Source organism: Paroedura picta, chromosome 12 (genome assembly GCF_049243985.1).
Source record: "Paroedura picta isolate Pp20150507F chromosome 12, Ppicta_v3.0, whole genome shotgun sequence".
Taxonomy (NCBI): Eukaryota; Metazoa; Chordata; class Lepidosauria; order Squamata; family Gekkonidae; genus Paroedura; species Paroedura picta.
The window spans coordinates 29,652,180-29,671,028 of NC_135380.1; the positions used below are offsets into that span (position 1 = coordinate 29,652,180).

The 18,849-nt window shown below is 47.3% G+C and overlaps 1 protein-coding gene across 2 annotated transcripts; it reads right to left on the bottom strand.

The window, feature by feature from the left end:
* Positions 1-53: 53 nt before the first annotated feature.
* On the bottom strand, positions 54-16,298 carry MAN1B1 (mannosidase alpha class 1B member 1). 2 transcript variants are annotated; one of them, XR_013225839.1, is made up of 14 exons: positions 16,061-16,298; positions 14,327-14,435; positions 13,073-13,209; positions 11,324-11,478; positions 10,601-10,710; positions 10,014-10,199; positions 9,479-9,627; positions 8,737-8,925; positions 7,821-8,011; positions 6,379-6,499; positions 5,302-5,499; positions 4,363-4,494; positions 559-3,766; positions 54-499 (listed from the first exon to the last, which is right to left on the bottom strand). XR_013225839.1 is itself a non-coding variant. In XM_077305677.1 (13 exons), exons 1-13 carry the CDS (start codon positions 16,205-16,207, stop codon positions 3,560-3,562), a joined length of 2,031 nt encoding a protein of 676 aa, XP_077161792.1. In that variant the 5' UTR covers positions 16,208-16,298; the 3' UTR covers positions 523-3,559. The 2 variants fall into 2 exon arrangements, 1 of the variants encoding a protein (XP_077161792.1); XM_077305677.1 differs by lacking the exon at positions 54-499 and having other exon boundaries at positions 523-3,766.
* Between the last annotated feature and the right edge of the window lie 2,551 nt (positions 16,299-18,849).

An 18,849-nucleotide genomic window follows, 5' to 3' on the forward strand; every position in this document is an offset into this window, starting at 1 on the left:
CACGCCCTTCCTGAGCACAACCTGCACATAATAAATCACACACAGCAAACAGCTTCTCAAAATAAATTACGAGTTTATTAAAGTGGAATAGAATTCTGTGGTTTACTTTCTGTCTAACACAGGTAGGGATTTATTTTATTTAAAAAGCTACCTTTCCTACCTCTTTAAAAGGCAAAGTACACTTGAAACATCTGCACACTTACAAAGGGATGGACTTTTCTGCTTGAATAGGGTGCACTAGGTAAACATGCCACCAAGGCTTCTGTAATCTGCCTCTTTTGTGTAAGGACAAGGGGACAGGATGGTCTCGGGACAGGCAGCCGACTCCTGTCGCTACACAGGGGCAAGTACGGCAGCGTGTAGCGGCTACACGTGAGGTTGGGTGGTTGTAAGTTCTGACCTTCACTTCCCGTCACCTACAGCAAGTTGTCAAACCATTCTCGGATGCTCTTTCAAAATGGCCCTCCAGATGTCCATGGACTGCAGTTCCCAGGAGCCCCTGCCAGCATTTGCTGGCAGGGGCTCCTGGGAATTGTAGTCCATGAACATCTGGAGGACCACAGGTTGACTACCCCTGCATAAGCAGAGGAGAAATGTGGGGAAGGTTCTGTTTCCCCGTTAAGACACAGGAGGAAGAAACGGCAATGTTCGTGAACAGCATTAAAATAATAATTTTTTTTTCTATTCTTAATTACATACACCCACACACGTACCCCAGAGCAGACAATATGTAGCCACAGAAGACCTGAGGACTCACTAAGGAATGACTGTAGATTTTGGTGATGCAAAGGGAGAAAGTGGTAATACAAAAACCAATCAAGACTTGGTTTTCCTGAAAGGGGAGCTTGCAGGCAAGCCTAAGGTCAACGCGACAGCACTTCAAAGCCAGGCTGCACTGAGTGGGCAGAAGAATCTGGATCCTGCACCAAGAGCCATGTCCCACAACCTGCACAAATTATAGAAGCTTGGGTCCTCCTTTCTGCTTTTAGTTGTGAGTAGGGCCCAGGAAGCTGAGATATTGTGCCAGTGGTGGAAGGTACCCTCTCTCAAAGAATCAAACATGCTTTCACATTAGTGAGGTTCTTGCCAGCGGTAATTTTTCTAGCTTATGCCTATCTGCAAGTAGGACGAGCCCTCGCACAGCTCTCTTCCCTGCTTGTCTTTCATCCCTTCCGCCTACTGAAGGCACCAGTGCAAAGTGAAGTGTCTGCCTCTGAACACAGCAACTGCTCAGCTTCACAATATGGCTTTAAATTCCGGGGTGCACTATTGTGCAGGGAAGTGGGTACATAAACAGCACACCAAAGTAGAAACAATTCAGCTGGTGCTTTATGGTCCAATTAGATCAGCCAGCTTAAATACTTTTTTTTTTTTAATATAGGGGGCCTTCCACTGAACCTATGAAGCCAGCTTATACCGAGTCATCCCATTGGTCAACCTAGCCCAGTACTGTCTTGTCTGACCGGCAACAGGTCTCCAAAGCCTCAGCCATAGGAAGGCCTTTCCCAAACCTGTTACCTGTGAGCCTACCTAGAGATGGAACTTGCATGCAAAGCTGGTACTATGCACAGCTGATCCCCAGCCCGCTTCCCTTGTTTTAAGAGAGGGTGTGGTTCCGATTGGCTCCCCTGGATTTTGCAGAGATTCACCAGGTTTCTCCCACCCTCTGGGAAACCAGAGATCCCAGAAACTGGACTTGGGACCTGTTGCATACCAAGACATACTGGAAATCACAATATTTTACATTTATATTGTGTTTGGAATGCTCAAAGAACTTGTAATACTGCATCTCAGTAATCCTTTGAACAGACCTGCAAGGTAGGTCAGTATAACTGTGACCGGGGGGTGGGATGGGGGGAGGCCTGGCTTTGCAAAATGTACAAAGGCTGAAGGTCTTGCTGAGGCATGACTAGACAGCCCCTGAGCTAGCAAGGATTGTCCTACAGATGCCACCCTTTTCCAAAATACAATTCCTCCTCTGGGAAACTGAGAGCAAGGATTAAAAAATAATAATGCAGCCAAGAAGGAGTGGGTGGGTGGTAGCAAGCCTCAACAAACAAAATCACCAATGGTGGATTGTGAAATCCACATATGTTAAGAAGCTGTAGCCAAGAGTAGATGCAGGGACAATATTTGTATCCCACAATCACACAGTTGCATGGATTTCCTTCCTGTTCTGAATTACCCCCTTGAGGTAGATGGTGAGACTACACTATGAACTTCAGGCGGGCATTCCAGAATGATGATCCCAAAGCACTGGGGGCTGTCCTTGTTCTCAGCCTGGCTTATGAGTGCAAAACCCACGAGTGGCTAAGACATGTGCCTGCTGCTTAGTGAGTTTATTCCTTCGGGCACTAAAAAGGCCACCTCTTCCCAACCCTACCTTCAGGGCTACCAAGTATGCCCAGAAGACATAACCCACTGTCTGTTTCCGATCCACTTCCACAGGTACAATAACTGCCAGCCAGTTCTATCCAGTGGAAACTTCTCTGCAAACTCGGCTGCTCATCAAGGGAATAAAGTGGCCAACCGTCTCTTCCTTCTAGCTCTCTAGTGAAAACCTCCCTTCACAGCAAAGCTCCAGCTGAGCCAACACAAAGCAAAAGAAAGTCCAGCAGTCTCAATGCGTTCAGGAGCACATTCCAGTCTGGGCGAAAAGGAAATTAATAGGGTTGCTAGAAGCTGAGCCTCAGGAAGCAGCTTTCAGTCCAAATACCTGAGCCAAAAACATTATAGACAGAAACTCCAGCGGAGATAACCTTTTAAGAACGTAAAAGTCTCTTTTCACATTGTCGCTTGCATTTCTGCAATTATCGGGGAGGGGGGGAATGCCCACCACAACATACCTACACAGCTATACACGCATTTCCACCCAAACCAGCGACTGCAGCACTTAAAACGTCTCCACAACTCACAACAAGTACAAGCGCCACATGATTATTCAAAGTGCTCTGTAAAAAAAAGTCAGTTGCTGCCACTGGCCATACAGCCGAAAGAGCAGCTTCCTGTTCTGCCGGTGCGAACCGTGGCACAACCCCTCGGCTTGGAATGAGACTGGAGAATCTGCAATCGCACTGACAGCCTGCATTTTGAGTTTGGAAGGAAGGACCTTCTCTTTCTTGTTAGTTGCCTCTACCTTGCAGATATGTTAACAGGCCGATAGGATGGAATGATGCTGTAAACTGGGACGCTTCTTGGCATGAGGCTCCTTTTGTCCGGGTGGTAATTCTGACACCAAGACAATTGGTACAGCCTGGGTCTCGGGGAGCCAATGCCAGTCCTACCTCTCCAAAGTGTCTGGTGCACCAAGGAGGACTCAACTCTGCAATAAGGCAGATTGGCCCTCTCTGGCTTGCGTGTCCAAGTTCTGGGTGGCAAAGGGAAGACGACACAAGGGGGTCTGGATTCCCAGCCAAAACCTTCCCTTCCGCCATCTGAGCTTCCTTTCTGATGTGCTGTCCAGCAAACATATATGAACCCACAACATTCCGTATGCCTCCCTTTAGGCCCCAGTAAGCGGGGACATGATCGAGATAGGGAGCGGCAGCTGGCCCACGTTTCATTTACGCTGATGCCAGATAGGAAGGGGGTGAGCTTCTGTATTGAAGACGTATTTGTCGAGGTTTATCAAGTCAACGTCGTCCGAAAAGAGCAAAAAAAGGTATTTGAGTGTTTCGCCAAGGAAAAAGCTCTCCATCTTATCTCTGGGCTCAGGATTGCTTGGGTTCTGGACGTTGTTGATGGAAGTGTAGCCGCCTGTAGGAACCTGAGTGAAAGAAATGCAAGAGAACAGATGGGGATCCAGCAAGGGGATGCAAATGCAACTTACAAAGACATGCTGGGTACTCTGAAACCACCCCCTCCCTGACAACCCCTGATCCTAGCCATGTCATCCAAGGGGAACGGCTAGGTGGGGCTACAGAAGAATAGGGTTAAGCACCCCCTCCCCATATCCACTGCTGACATTGTGCTAAAGAACATTATCCCACTGCTTTGCAGGGATCCAGTGGTGAACACAATTCTCTGATCAGCATTTGCTGCTGTTGGGGCAGAGGCCCACCCACTTCTGCAAGTTACCAGAGAATGAAGGAAGAGCAGCCAGTCAAACCTCAGCTGGAGTCAAACATTTCAGTTTCCAGCTGTCATCCAGCTGCACCACTAACACACAACCAAAAGCTACAGGGATTGCTAAAGTTACGATGGCAGGACTTCTGGGATGGGCTCCTGCAGATCCTGTACCCTGCATGCACCCAGTTCCAAGCCCGACTCCTGTGTCCACTGCCTATCATTTCTACCAGACCGAAGGGGGGGGGGAGATGCCTAATGCTTCCCGAGCTAGCTGTCCAGATTGCTTGGTTTTACCCGTGTGTATTTATTGAAGTTCTGGAGGATTTCCCAGCCCCAGTCCTGATACTTCTTGTCGCCTGTGAATCTATATAGGTAGAAAAAGCTCTCCACAGCCTCAGGACGCAGAAGGTTATGTCTGTCTGCAGCCTGGGGAAAGAATTAAAACAAAAAAACAAAAAAGAAAAGGACCACATTCAGCCTTCTTTAACTCCACTACCCTTCCCCCTTCCCCTACAGACTGGCCAACTGAACAAGATTTTGCAAAAAGAGGAGACTGCTAGGGCCCTCTCCACACACCATTATTTGATCATTCTTACTCCAGAGAATTAGAAAACCTGGCTTTGAGAAGTGCTTCATTTATTCCAATTCCAAAATCTGACTTTTCCTTCCACGCAACTGGGATTGCTTTAAATCCACACACAAGCACACACTCACAAATGAGAATGCCAAGACTGCATAATGAATCACAGAGCGAGTTTGACCACCATGGACAATCTCACCTCTGCCCCCAACTCACCAGGTGACCTTGGCCAAGCTATCCTCTCAGCTTCAGCTGCCTCATTTTCTGTATCTAAATTACACTGTAAAGTGGCACATCTGAGCGTGTTATGCCTGCAACAGCCAAAGATTGGCTGGCAGTGGCTCTCCAAGATCTTTTTGCCCCCAGTCACCAGGGATGCCTGGAAAAGAAAATGCTGCAGTCTCAAGTTCAGGCTTTCAATATGCATAGCCTGAATTCTGCCACTCAGCTGGGGAACCTCCCACTCCAGCTTGGGTTGTTTTTTTTTTTTTTCATGTGGGGGGGAGAACCACCAAAGGGTTGGGGGAGGCAGTTGTTGAAACAGTTACTGTACTTATTGTGGTGCTATGTTTCTAAAAGGACAGGCAGCCAATGGAGAACTGGCACAACAAATCACATCACTTCTCTGACAGGGACAATGGCAAGCAGCTCACCTTGATCTCCACGTCCTTTCGGTCCTTCTGGGCATGCATGTTGAAGTGGACAATCTCTGGGCTCAGACCAGTCTCCACTTGAGTGTACATCTGATGGCAGGTCTCTGCAAGCTCTGTGGCCAGGTCCAGGTGATCAGAAGAGAGCCCGTTGTGAGCACCAAGAGCCAGGGCTCCAGGCAGGAAGCAAACCAGGTGGTCCTGGCCAAGACACACAGAGGAAGAGATTCCAATCTCACCCCTTTTTTCCTCTGGAGACTCTTTCCGCACAAACCCCCACAGGTTGCAGAGGCTTCTATGGCAAGGTCTCCTCTATTGTGGTGGCCTGACCAGCTAACTGGGGCTCGTTGCATGAACTGAGCCTGAGCTCTGAGACCAGACTGTGCATCACATGACCAACGCAGGAGGAATGGGCAAACTATCTTTCAGGAAATCTTGTCCGGCATCACCAATTTTCTCATTGCTGAACCTTTCATAAACTTCCAAAGAGTTTGAAAACTGCTGCTCTAAAACAATGACAAAGAATGAAGAAAGAGTAGGGAAGGCCAGGCCTCTCTTGAAATTACTGTTCTGTTTTGACACCCTTACGGGCAGAAGTGTCATGGATTCAGTTTGCTAAGCCCATGCATGCTATGCCACTTTGTCCTTCAATGTAACACATTCTTTACAGGACAGCATTGCTTTCTCCTGTGTTCTGCAATGGGATGCTGGACCTCATCTGTCCCAAGGGGCTTCTCCCCTTCTCTTTGCTTCTGTGTGGATCTGTTGTTCTGCAAACTGTGCACAGCACACCTTACCCATCTGACCAAGTGGCCTCTAGCTCACAAAAGCTTCTACCACAAGAAATGGTTAGGCTTTAAAGGGCCATGGGACTCTTTGGGCTGGATCCCACCATCCATTTTGCTAACAGAAATGTCTTCTTCTGGTGCAAAGGAGTCTTCTGCCAGAGGAAAGCAGCACTGTTAGGGAATGGAGCCACAGAAGTGGACCGTTTGGTGGTTGGCTGCTGTAACTAATGCAGCCTGCCCTCTGGAAACTGCAAGCACAAGCCCCCCACCCCCCCCACCCCAAATAGCTTACCATTTTTGCACTGAAACGGCCATGAGCGAGTTCACCTACGAAAGTCAGTCTTTTGGGCTGGGATTTGCGAAGAAGATGCATTTTCACCCCTTCTATGCCCTTCACGTAATCTTCCAAAAGCCTGCCGATTAAACATACCAATTATTGGGGGGAGGGAGATTTTACAATTGTGACTGATGACAACAGGACAAAACTCACAAATACCAATAGTAATAGTAATAATTGCGAGCTTAAATGGACTCTGGAGAATGGTAGAGGACAGAAGGCCTGAAGGATCATTGTCGATGGGGTTGCGATGGGTCGGACACGACTTCGCAACTAACAATAGTAATAATAATTAAAAAATCAGCAGACAAGGATTCTTGCTGTTTATGTGGAACATCTATATAAGGGGCGAGAATCCTAGCTCCCTGCCCCCTCCACGCCCCTCCTTAACTGCTGGCATGTCTTCTTGTGGTGGCAGGGCCAGCCCAGCAATGCACAGCGCTATATGTCGCTGTGCTGGCCCCACCCCCCGGCCCTCCAGAGGGCGGGGACAGACTCGGGAGACTGGCAGCAGCAACACCAGAGCACTGAGTGCACCTCAGTGTTCTGGCGCTACTGCCCATCTACTGGCATAGTACCTGGGGGCATGACTGCGGACGTCATGTCCGTCGACTTCCGTGGGAGGGACCACGGCGGTAGATGTTCCACATAAAAAAAAAAAACACACAGCAGGAATCCCTGATTCAAACCCAGTCTCCTCACTTCATGGCTAAACAGTCTTACAGCATACAAAGGTATGCTATTTCTACACTGCTGCACTGTTCTGAGTTTTAAAATCACAGTACACAACAGAGCTTTTATTTAAAAAACATAAAAGTAATAATTCTTTACAAAATTATCCAAAAGATGATTCTAGACAGAAATTTGGCGAGGTGGTGGATTTGTCCTCTGCCCCCGCCCCCCCAATCTTGACTTTAGGAATGAAGGAGGAGGGGCTTTCTTGGCCCTGCTTTGTCAAGGACAGTTACTGGAAGGATTATAACAGAAGCATATACTGTTACTGTATGTGAGGAGATACAAATGCCTGAAAGGGCCACACAAATGCTAAGTAGGATTATTATTATTGCTGCTGTCCACTCCACTGCACTTCTTATGGCATGCCTCATCCATTAAACCTTCATGCATTGCATTTGGAAGCGGACGACTCTTCAGGCACAAAAGAACATGGGTTTAGGGGTATTCTCACAAAAGGAGGCTACTGCATTCCCACCTTGCTCCCGATTGGCCCAAAGTCCCCGAGAAGGCGGGGGGCTGGACTGGATGGCGCCTTGTGGTCTCTTCCAGCTCTGCACACAATCACAGCTCTCTGGCTGAAAAGGTCTCAGAGGATCTATTTAAAGCAGGACCCGTCCTAGAGCTGACCCAGGAGCAGGGGGGTGGGGGAATGACAAACTTACTCGTTTTCCTTCTTCCCACCCTGGATCCACTGCTTCAGCAGGTACTCGTAGTAGCTGTCTGCTCGGGCACCAAGGGTGTACACCCCCAGATGGGTAAACTGCCCACTATTGGTGTTGATGAACATGGGCACCAGACCATCGTTCTTTCCAGGGAGGGTGTGAATGTGTTGCATCACCCCATCAACAGCATTCTACAGGAAACGAAACCCCGGGAACCTCTCAGGCTCATACAAACACACACAAACACACGTGATGGCTTTGAAAATTAAATTCTGAAAGGCACGCCAAACATTGGGATTTAAGAATGCAAGTGGCCTGCTGGATCAGACCAGAGGTCCAGCTGGTCCAGCATTGTGATTCCCCACAGTGGCCTGAAAGTCCAAAAATACAACAGGAATACAAAGGCTATTCCCTGGGGCTGATTCCTCCCACCTCCTCTAGCATCTGGTTTTCAAAAGTACATCACCACCAGACACAAATCTCCGCTTCTTATTGTGGCTAGTAGCTATTGACATCCTTTCCTCCGTATATTTGTTTTTAAAGCCTGGGTGGTTCATTTTGAAGACACCAACTGTAACTCCAAATAAACCTGCCAATATTCATGTACTGCCACAATTCACTTTGATAAAGCCCCTCATTGAACCAGAAAGTATTAAACAATAACTGGCTGGAAGAATATGAGAAATTTCTCCCAGAGGGAAAATGTATGCTAGCTTTAGGAGCACACCTCGAAGACCCAAGTCAGCTCAATTATTTGTTCCGCAAGCTCTTTTCTGCCTGCAGTTGGCTGTCTCCAGAACACTGGTGGAGAGAGCCTCCTATGTGTGGAACTATGGCCTGGGCTCAGGGACCTCTGGCTCCCTTCTGTACATCGTCAGAAAAGGAAGAGAATCAAAGTGAGCAGCTCCACCAGTACCTGGAACTTCTCCTCCCCAGTGAGGCGTGAGAGCTCCCTGAACTCCAGCTGGATGCTGGTCACTTCAGCCACCGTGCTGTCAGACGTCCAGCGTGGCGGGTGGGCTGTACCTCGGCCAATGTTTACGTCTGAAAACGGAATCTTGGAAGGGGTGCTGAAGGCTGGCATGAGTCTGCTGCCAATGTCTTTCTGAACAGCAGAGAATGCGGAAAGGCAGGGAAGGAGAAACAGAATGAGAAAAGATTACTGTTGCCTTGTATAGATGCTGTACGAGGAGGAAAGAGCATGCATACGAATTGCATCAGAAAGACCCAGTTAATGGGCTTTGAATGTCCATCTGGCTTTGCATCAACTTTATGTTCTCCTTGCTAGGCCAGCAGTTTTCAGCCCATTTCACATGAATTTATTTGCAGAGAGATGGTGGCTCAAGATGTCCTCGGGTAGTGAAAGACCGGTTTCCAGCTAAAGGGCTTTGAGGCAGCAGGAAGCCAGCACTTACCCAAAAAGCATACCTAGATATGCGGATCTGCAGAACTATTTACACTGCACATTTCTATTACAGGCTTGAAGCAAGTTTGCTTCTTTCTCCCCCCTCCCATCCCATTTTCCACCCGCCACTGCAGAGACCAAAACTCTCTGAGAATGCCAGAAGCCTTCCATTATCATTTCAGAGATACGGGAAACAGAAGCACTGAGCAGGGAGCAAGGTTCACTTTGTAGGGCAAGATCCAAGGTTGCTTACGGCTTTTTCTAGGAAGAGGGAGTCCCCCGACAAGTGATAGGTGCTGAGCAGTCCTCCCAGGATCCGAATGGCGCTCTCAAAAAGGTTGACATCCACATTCTTGTCGAAGTTTAACTCTGTCGCGACCCACTTCCTCGCTTCTGCAAACTCTACATCAGGGGAAGGACCCAAAGTCACTCAACAGAACCATCGAAAGGTTCTCTGGTATGCTCTGGGAGAGAAGGAAGCCTCAGACAGAGGGAGAAAAGTATCAGAACTCAGCAAAGTGCCTCTCCCTAAAGATGCAGATGTTAACCTCTGTGGATCCCCAGCCCCCCACCCCCACACGTAAAAGAAAGGGGCACACAGTTACTAGAAATGTTGACCAAGCTATGCTTTTCCTGCACATTTGACTAATGGAGCCTTTTTACAGCCACAGTAAGAATGGTAGCGTTGAGAACACTGCCCCATTTCTGGTAAGCATGTGCCCTCTTTACTGACAGGAATTTCTGGCAAAGAGGTAGAGACCATGGCCAAAAGAAGACAAAGAGCTTACCTTCTGTTAGGCCCAAAATCCACATGGTGTCCAGGGCATCGATGAGCGTCAGGCCAAGGCCAAACCACTCGCTGAATGACTTGGAGACAGGTTTCAGCTCATCATGGCCCCAGGCAAATTCCTTGTAGCCTTTCCATGCGTGGCGGAAAGCCTCTATCACAGCCATCTGGCGCTCATTCAGAGGTACTAGAAGCAGAAAGCACAAGGCTTAATTCCAATTCGCTGCCCATCAGTGGGACCCTGCTTGATCTACGCTTATAACCTATTGGTTTTAACTTGTAATAAGGAGTGTATCTATCTTGAGCTGCAAGAAAAGGCAGGGATGGAATAGTTTAATTGATCAGTAAATTAATCAAGGGTCATTTCTGATATCACCTTCCCCTGAATTCAGAGAGAACTGTCACAGCACACCATTGTCAGAAAAGGTGTGGCCAGAAGGTGACTCAAGTAATTTATCAGTTTTTGGATTACACACATCCAATAAAACAGCCCACAACTGACTACCCAGAAAGAATTAGATTCACCCCCACTAAAGCTAGCAGAGAACAGGGAAAAGACCCCAGCTCGACTCTGTCCTAACATACTACCTGGCTCTTTTTGGTCTTCAAATTCCACAGGCGAGGATTTATTGGGTTCCTTTATTTTGTCGGAAGGAGACTCTGTGTTTTGGTCAGGTTCGATCACTACTCCTCGCCAGCTGCAAAGGATAATGATGCCAGGAAAACGGACCACAGTGGCTTGCTACAACACATGCCAATTTCTACCTCCACAGCCACATTACAAAAATGCATGGCTAATAACTGAAAGTAGAATCAAATAGCAAGACACTTCTCTTGCTTCAAATGCTACGTATGAGAGGATTGTTCCTCAAGCCTCATTTTCCTCCACCCACTGCTGGGCTGCCGAATTGCCCACAGGTCCGCTGCTCTCCTACAATTCCTCTCAGTTGCTGTTCCTCATGTCCACAATTCCCTGAATTCCACTGTAGCCCTAACTCTCCGCTTTCTTCAACTCTGTGTTCTTAACTCTGGATGAATTACACCCTTAGTACCTCCTCTCCATTCTTTCTTCATCTTCTCTCTTTCCCCAACCCCAACTTAGGCAATCTGTAAAGCTGCAGAAGTGCAAGGGCCTCTTTGTTTCTGGGGACGCCACTCTATAACATGCCATTTAGATTGAGTGGCAAGGAAGACAATGCAAAATGTTGGGCTTCCTAGAGCACCTTTCAGGAAAAGGAGGAGAAGACCACACACACTCCTAGCCCTGCACACTTTTGTTCTTTGAGATCTGTGACACTTTATCCCACCTACCTAATAACAGGCTTTTGAGTTTTTTGTTCTTGGACAGCCTGGTGAGGCACTTCCTTTTCCTTGGCTGCACCCTCTTGCAACTTCACCTTTTTCCGAGGTGCTCTGGGTTGCAGTTTAGGAGGGCCTCGTCGGCCTGGAAGCTCCTTTGAGGGCTTCTGGAGAAAGGAAGCAAAGGAAAATTACCATGATTATAAACGAGGTTTGCAAAGGATGCTGACATGGCTGTGAAAGAGTTAGCTCCTTTTCTTTTGACCTGTTGCAGATTCATTGGGAAGGCTGGAACAAGTGGATGCCCAGTGTGTAACTGCCCCAGCCTGCACTTCAACAATGCCTGGCTTATCTCTTTGAACTGTCGCCTCATGTGACTGCACCCGCTTGCTGTGGCCTCACGTGACTAAACCAGATCTGCTTTGTTCTCAGCTCCCAATTACAGCTCCCAATTACAGAGTCAGGATGCAGGAAAACATGCAGATCTTAATCAGATGCAAGGCACTTGTGGGTTAGCTATGCTAGTTCCCATAGCTACTGTGCAAGTCACAAAGTAATAAATGAACATCACTATTTAAACGGAATAAAGAACATGTAATTCCATTTGCTCCAAAGAACATGTAATTCCATTTGACCTCAGGAGGAATGAAAATTCGTGTCTTCAACCACTTCCAGCTCCACTGAGCAATGCACTAAGGGCAGGGCTCACCATCCAGAATGCCTGTAGTGGACAACATCCAGAAGGGCACAAAAACAGGGCTGAGATTTTTTTTTCTGAAGCCTACAGATGCCACGAAGTATGGAGATGTCAGCTACCCCCCCAAAGTCCAAGTATAACAACAGAAGATAAAACATCTGCTGCAGATCCCAGCATCTTTCTCAAGAAACCAGTTCTCTTCAGTACAGCTGAGAGCAAAGAGTCTGATCACAGGTCTGCTATTGCTTCATCTTAAGAAGGAATGAGCTGTTTTCCAGACAGCCCCCGGAGGTTGGTGGGTTTCTTAAGAACGAAAGCCCTGCTTACTCAAGTCTAGAGTCCATCTCATCCAACAGTGTCAATCAGATGCTTCTCAGAAGGCAACAAGGCTACAAGCGGAAGAATGCAACAGCTTTGCCATTCCCTCCTGCTGCTGCCTCCAAGTTCCCAGTATTCAGAGGTAGGAAGTTCTATTTAGCCACACAGGGCAATAATCCTTTCTTCCACAATAATCATTTCTTCTAAAGTCATCTAAATTGGCTGCCACTGCCATACCTTGTGAGTTTTGTGTAATTGAGTACTTCCCCTGATACATCCCAATTTGGCTACCCATCAATTTCTCTGGGAGACCTCAAGTTCAATTATTCTGGGATAAGAAGAAGTGCCCTCTATCTGCCTTCTCCATCCCATCCATAACTTTATCAAACATGCCTCCCACCTTTACTTGTCTTTTTTCCTACACTGAAAATCCTGGAATTTCTTAGTCTTCTCTTGTAAGGAGAGTGTTTCAACCCCTTGATTATCTGGGTTCTCCTTTTCTACATCTTTTCCAGACCACTCCAGTGCCCCTAGCAAACTGAGCATGCACCAACTTATATGGCCCCAACTCTTCAGCAATATGCAGACTCCTGGGCAGAAACATCTATGTGGGAAGAGTTGTCTCTCAACAAAAAGTTTAAAAATTGCATAGGCAGCTCTAATAAGGCTACAGCGATGAGCTGGGCAGTGTATGAGACTGCTATCCCCAATCCCTCACACATAAGGAAAATGTTTCTTTGAATTACTTGATGGGAAGAATCTGAGTAATCCCCCAGATTAGGATCAGCTTCCATGGGTATTGGCAAAACTGCCTGATTTGCTGGGTTCAAACCTGGGATCTCCAAATCCATCTTCTGCCCTTCTGGGGATCTGCTGGTCAGGCCTGTATGGAGGAATTAACTGCTGTGAATGCCACGAACACACACAACACAACAAAGTCAGCAGTTGAGATCCCAGAGCTCTCAAAGGCTTACAGAAAAACAAACACACTATAGAAAACCAAACGAGTACACACTGCCAAGCTGAACACATGCATCAACCTCACAACAAACAACGCAAAGAAAGAAAAGTCAACATCCAATATAATGAAGGTGGAAAAGCTGGAACCAAGTTGTTATGTTAACTCATCAGTACCTTCAGATGAGGTCCTGCAAAGAGCCCACCAGGCTTTGTGCTGGGCCAGAGAGCACAAAGCCAGGAGCAGCCAAACAGCCAGCATGCAACTGTGTGCCAGTCTACCCCATCCCTCAGCACCCAGGAACAGAGGGCAGTGGAAACGCACTAAGCCTCTTCCCAGCCTTCCCTGTCCCTGCTGCACAACCAGCAGCCACAGAGTGTGTTGGCTGGGGGAAGGAAAGGACCCGGCCAGCTGGCTACTACCAACCTAGACCAGGGAGACCAGCTCCCAGTCCCTTGAAGCTCGAGTACCCACAGAAAGGCCCCTTCAGCTGTCAGCCCTGTCACTTGCATCAGAGGTATATATCCTATTGTAGGAATGACAGACACTTCAGAGATACCTATTTGTGGTGTTCTTAGATATAGCTGTGGCTATAGACAGAGCCGGCTGAGAGATGTAGTACTGTAGGGCAGGAAACAGAAAGATGGGGCCTGAGCCACTTTAAGATTCACAACAGACCTTGTTTAGAATTGAAATTGTCCTCAAGTGCTTAAATCCAGGAAAGTGCCCCATAGATTACCATATAATTGGCCTCCTGAACACAAAGCATGTATTCTCCCACAAGCCTACAGCCTCCCTCTAAACACTAAACTTATGCCACATCAGAGCATAAAGCCATCTAGCTTGTTCATGTTTACTGTGACCAGAATCCACAATCCAAAGCTCTGGACAGATAACACACTTTCCTGATAGCTGCTCCCTGAGACACAGGGGACTGCAAGTAAAGCGTGTGTTCAACCTCCAAAGGCACAGCCCTTCCTCCCTGAATTTAGTTGGAGTTTAACACTGAATAATGCTGGCACATCCAAGGCAGGCGACTCACTTTTCCAGGGCTCGGTCATGTTTGCATACGTGATGACTCCACAGACAGCCAAGAAGGCAAACACGAAGAGGATCACGCTCCGCTGGAGACGGGACAGCTGCTTCCATTTCTGAGAGCAAAACAATGTTAACAGGAAATCAGATGTGGTTTGCAGCCCATGACTCGGAGCAGAACCAGCCCTTCAACCCATTCTGTGAGTCTGCACAAGCAGTGCTCAATGCAGCTTGGTTTCAACTCCCTCAGTTCCCCACCTTCAAGAGGAAGGGGAGAGAAAACACCTCCTGAGTTATTATGCATGCAGTTCTATTAATGAACCTGGCGCTTTACAGTACACAGCAAAGGAAGAGTTGTGGGTGGCAACACATAGGAAAAGCAGGAGGGAAGCAGTGAAAGGAGCCACAGAAAAAGGGGTTTTAACTGACCCAGGCTTCTTTGTCCAGGATATTCTTCTACCCCTTCCCTAAGATCAAAATCCTCTTCCTCAGACAAGGAGATGTGGCTCAACATGGACTAGGTGGATGGCAAAATGTTTCCCACAACACCCCATCAACCAAGCAAATAAATAAAGCTTACAGAAGAAAGCCTGACAGCAGTCAAGAAATGGGAGGCAAAGTTAAGGAGGGATAAACATAAGCAGCTGCAATTATGGAATAATGACTGAGAGCTGCAGAGAGCAACATACACCCACGCTGCTTTTATCACATTTCCACTCTTGCCTTGGCCTTCAGTAGCCTACCTTCAAAATGAAAACATCACATTTCTCTTCTCTATGGCCTGGAGCACTAGATCAGTAGCAACTTTTCTATCTCACTTCGTTTTGCTTCCCTGTTTGACTGGGGTTTGGTGGCTGCTGTCAAAAGAATACTGCCAATTCTCCCCTGAGCCCCAGCCCCTCTTGTTTTGGTTGTCATGTTCCTCCATGTCTAGGAACACCAAATTGCTGGGGTGAGCAACTAGGAAAATACCAGCAAGGGAAGGTGCTGCCCTCAAACCCATTGGCCACTATGGAAACAGAAGATTGAACTAAATGAGCCTTCTGTCTGATCCAGCAAGGCTAAACACCATCTTGGGAGAGTGACGGGGCTATAATCCAACATCTGCAGCTTTTCCAGCAACAAGAGAGAAGGCAGCCCGTCACCTTTGAGTGCCCCAGCTTCTAGAGGTGTGGGAAGTCTTGCTAGCATCTATTAAAGCTAGCAACACCCACAGTACAGCATAGGAGAAAGCCTGTGGAGTCCAGAGCTCCTAAATGGGTTGTAAACACATTGGACTGGCTCTCTGGTTTCCTATGTCCATAACTCCAAAGTACAGCTACCCGTCTACCATACAGCATCATTAAAAACACAACCTCCTGGCAAGGCTTGCAGGTGCCGTTTTTCCTACAACCATGCGCCGCAGGAGGAGAGACATAGCTGCACTTGTGGGATTCTTGCCATACCTGCAGCTATTACAGACCTAGGCAGGGCTCCAGAACAACAGCATACCGAGAACGAAAGCAGCTACACCTAGTGGATTTCTGCCCTGCAGCTGTTAAAAAACCCAGGCTCTCCTGTGAAAAGCCATTTTCCCCGACAGCCCTGCCCTGCCCTGCCCTGCCCGCTCGCGGGTTAGCCCCCAAAAGGCAGCGCTGCATTTCCCTCCCCAGCCTCCGAAAGGCCACCAGCCACCTTGCCCCATCCATAGGGGGCGCTGCTGAGCTGTTCTACCCCGCGACTCTATGGCTGCCTTCCTCACCCGTAAACAGGAGCGTCTCCGCCAGGCCTTGCTGTTGTTGTAGCCTCCTCCTCCCGCCGCAGTCTCGATCCCTCCAGCGCCGGGGCTGAGCGTTACCGAGATGAAGTCCCGCCTGGGCGGCGGCGGCGCCAACGAAGCCGAGTACATAGCGGCCCGCAACGGCCCCTCAACCGCTGACCGTTCCTTCGACGGCCGCCATGACTCCTCCGGCTGCTGCCCGACTGATAGAGATGGGCGGAGAGAGCGGCTTCTTCCGCGTGTCTCTCTTCGCACCAAGACGAAGCTCTATGATGCCGCGCAGAGCGCGCTAGGCAACGGGCAGCCCGAAACCGCGTCCGTGCAAAATGAGCAGTTACCAACCTCCAGGTGATGCCTGGAGACCTGGAATTGTAGCTCTGTCCCCCCGAAGAAAATGGCAGCTTTGGAGGGTGCACCGGGTGGCATTATGCCCGCTAAGGACTTTCTCTCCCAACCGTGCCCTCCCCCGGGGTACACTTGCAAATCTCCAGGAATTTCCACAAGCTAGGGCTGGCAACCAGCGTACAATGAAGCAAACTGTCTTGTGCAGCTTTGAGAATCGTTATTGGTCACCGTTTCTTTAAATACGTTTAGCATAATAAAGGTATTCATTTATTTTTTCGGACAATTTCACCTGCCAGTTAGTCTTTGAGAGATCCTAGTTCTAATCCTTCTTCCATGCAAATTGTAAACGCCACAATTCCATTCTAGGCCCACTGGTTTAAAAGGAGGGGTGATTCCAGGCCTCGACTGTCATTCTTAACTTCTGTGCACAGTGTTTGGCCATGAAGATGAAATGGATCTTCTTAGAGAAAAGGTTGAACAAAATGTAATAGTCTCCCTCTCAGTATATTGCAATTTATAAAATCCAAACAATGGATCTGGCATATGACCAACTTAATACTATCCTAAATATTTAGCATCTGTGTGTGAACTAATCAATGATGGATACTGCAGAAGTATGGGAATATGAAGTATTAAAACCTTTTCTCCATCCTTGGGAGGTCGGCAATCACCATTTTAGCCATCTTTGCTGTGCTGTTTGATCTCTCCATTTTGCGCAAAATAATCTTTTCTTTTTCATCATCTGGAAGTTTCCTTGCCCAGCTTATTATTGGAGCTTCTGTTATTTTGGCTTTTTGTCCATTGGCATGAAAATGTTAAGCCTAACACCACCTAATGTGCTTTAACTGATAATGAGCTTTTCCAGCAACAGTTGTCTTACATAGTGTGATTCATATGCATGATCTGATTGTAAGCGGTGACTTCAGGTAGAAAAAGTTCCAGCTCTTAAGGCATAGGCTTGATTTGAGCTCAACCACTGCAAAATGTGCCCCCTGACCACATGGGTGACATTGTTAGCTGTGCTGATTGTGCCAAAAGAAAGGCAGAAAAGACATCTAAAAACTTATGGCAGCAGTGTCTTTTCTAAAGATTATCAGTGGGTCTGTTGATTCAACAGAAAAAATACATGCACAAGATTTGAGATGTACCAGCATATGTGAGAAAAACTTATGTTTCATTAGATGACTCCCCACCCTCAGCAGATGGCTGTAGTCTTAAAATTGAGAACTGTAGGCATAACACAATTACTGCACTAAGTGGCACTGTGCACAAGAGACACTTGGAGGGCTGCTGAGAGAGATAAGCTAGCTAGAACTGGGAATTCACATACCCTCCTGCCCCTACATACAGCTACCCTCAGGTTTCTATTGATTATTTATTAAGCTTTGTTACTACACAAACTTCCATGATACAGACTTTGGGGTTTTTGTCAAGCATTGGGCCTTTATAATTAACATGCAGCCTGCCTGTCAAAAGTGGGGGGGGGGGGGTTGAAAGTTTGCAAAAATAGTAGCAAATATTTGGTTGGTTCCAATAAAAATATTATCCTGCTGTACATTTTAGACTTTTTCTACCACAAATGGATTTCCTCTTTTGTACAGTCATATTAACACATAGGCAACACCCCCCTCCCCAAGAAAGGTTCACGCAATACAGTGAGATTAATTTCCTGCACACAAATATGCATAGGATCAAGCTTCAGGTATGCACTATCCAAACAACTACTTTCCATCTAAGCAAAAGAGAGCCCAAATGTTCAATTACCTCTTCAGTCCAAGATGCAATTGTTAGTTATGAGAATTTAGAACCCCTAAACTATTTTGTCCTTCTTGCGCTAGATGGCAATACAGGAAGATGGCCTGGGCATAGGAAAACAGGGTGGCATGGTCCGCTTAAAGCCTGACATGCCAGCGGTCTCTCACTTGTTTCATAATACTTAGAAAATACAATGTGAAAAAGAAATTGCTGCAAATATTCATCGTACACCTCCCCTTTGGGTACAGAAAAACATTGCTGTTTTATCATATACTTTTACCATTCAACAGGTCAACAAATGCTGCAAGTCTAGATTGAGTATCTGGAGCATCATCTGGTCTTCTAGAGTTGAGGATGGCTGTTTCAACACGCCAAAATTCTGCACCATCTTATTTTCCATGAAAAGGTAAAGGCAGACATCTACTCCATTACCATTTCATTCTTGCAATCCGCAGGTGCATTTATTAATTCACAACATCATCAGTGCAGGAGTTACATATTTCAAAGTGAGCTGCATGATGCAATATAATCAAATATATTCCAAAGCTTAATCAGTTGCATGCAATCTTTGATCACTGCAATTTAATACAGCAGCAAATACAGAATACAGCCTCCTTTTTACTCTCTGTCTAAATGGATTTGGAGCAAACCCCTTCCTGCAAAACCAGAGG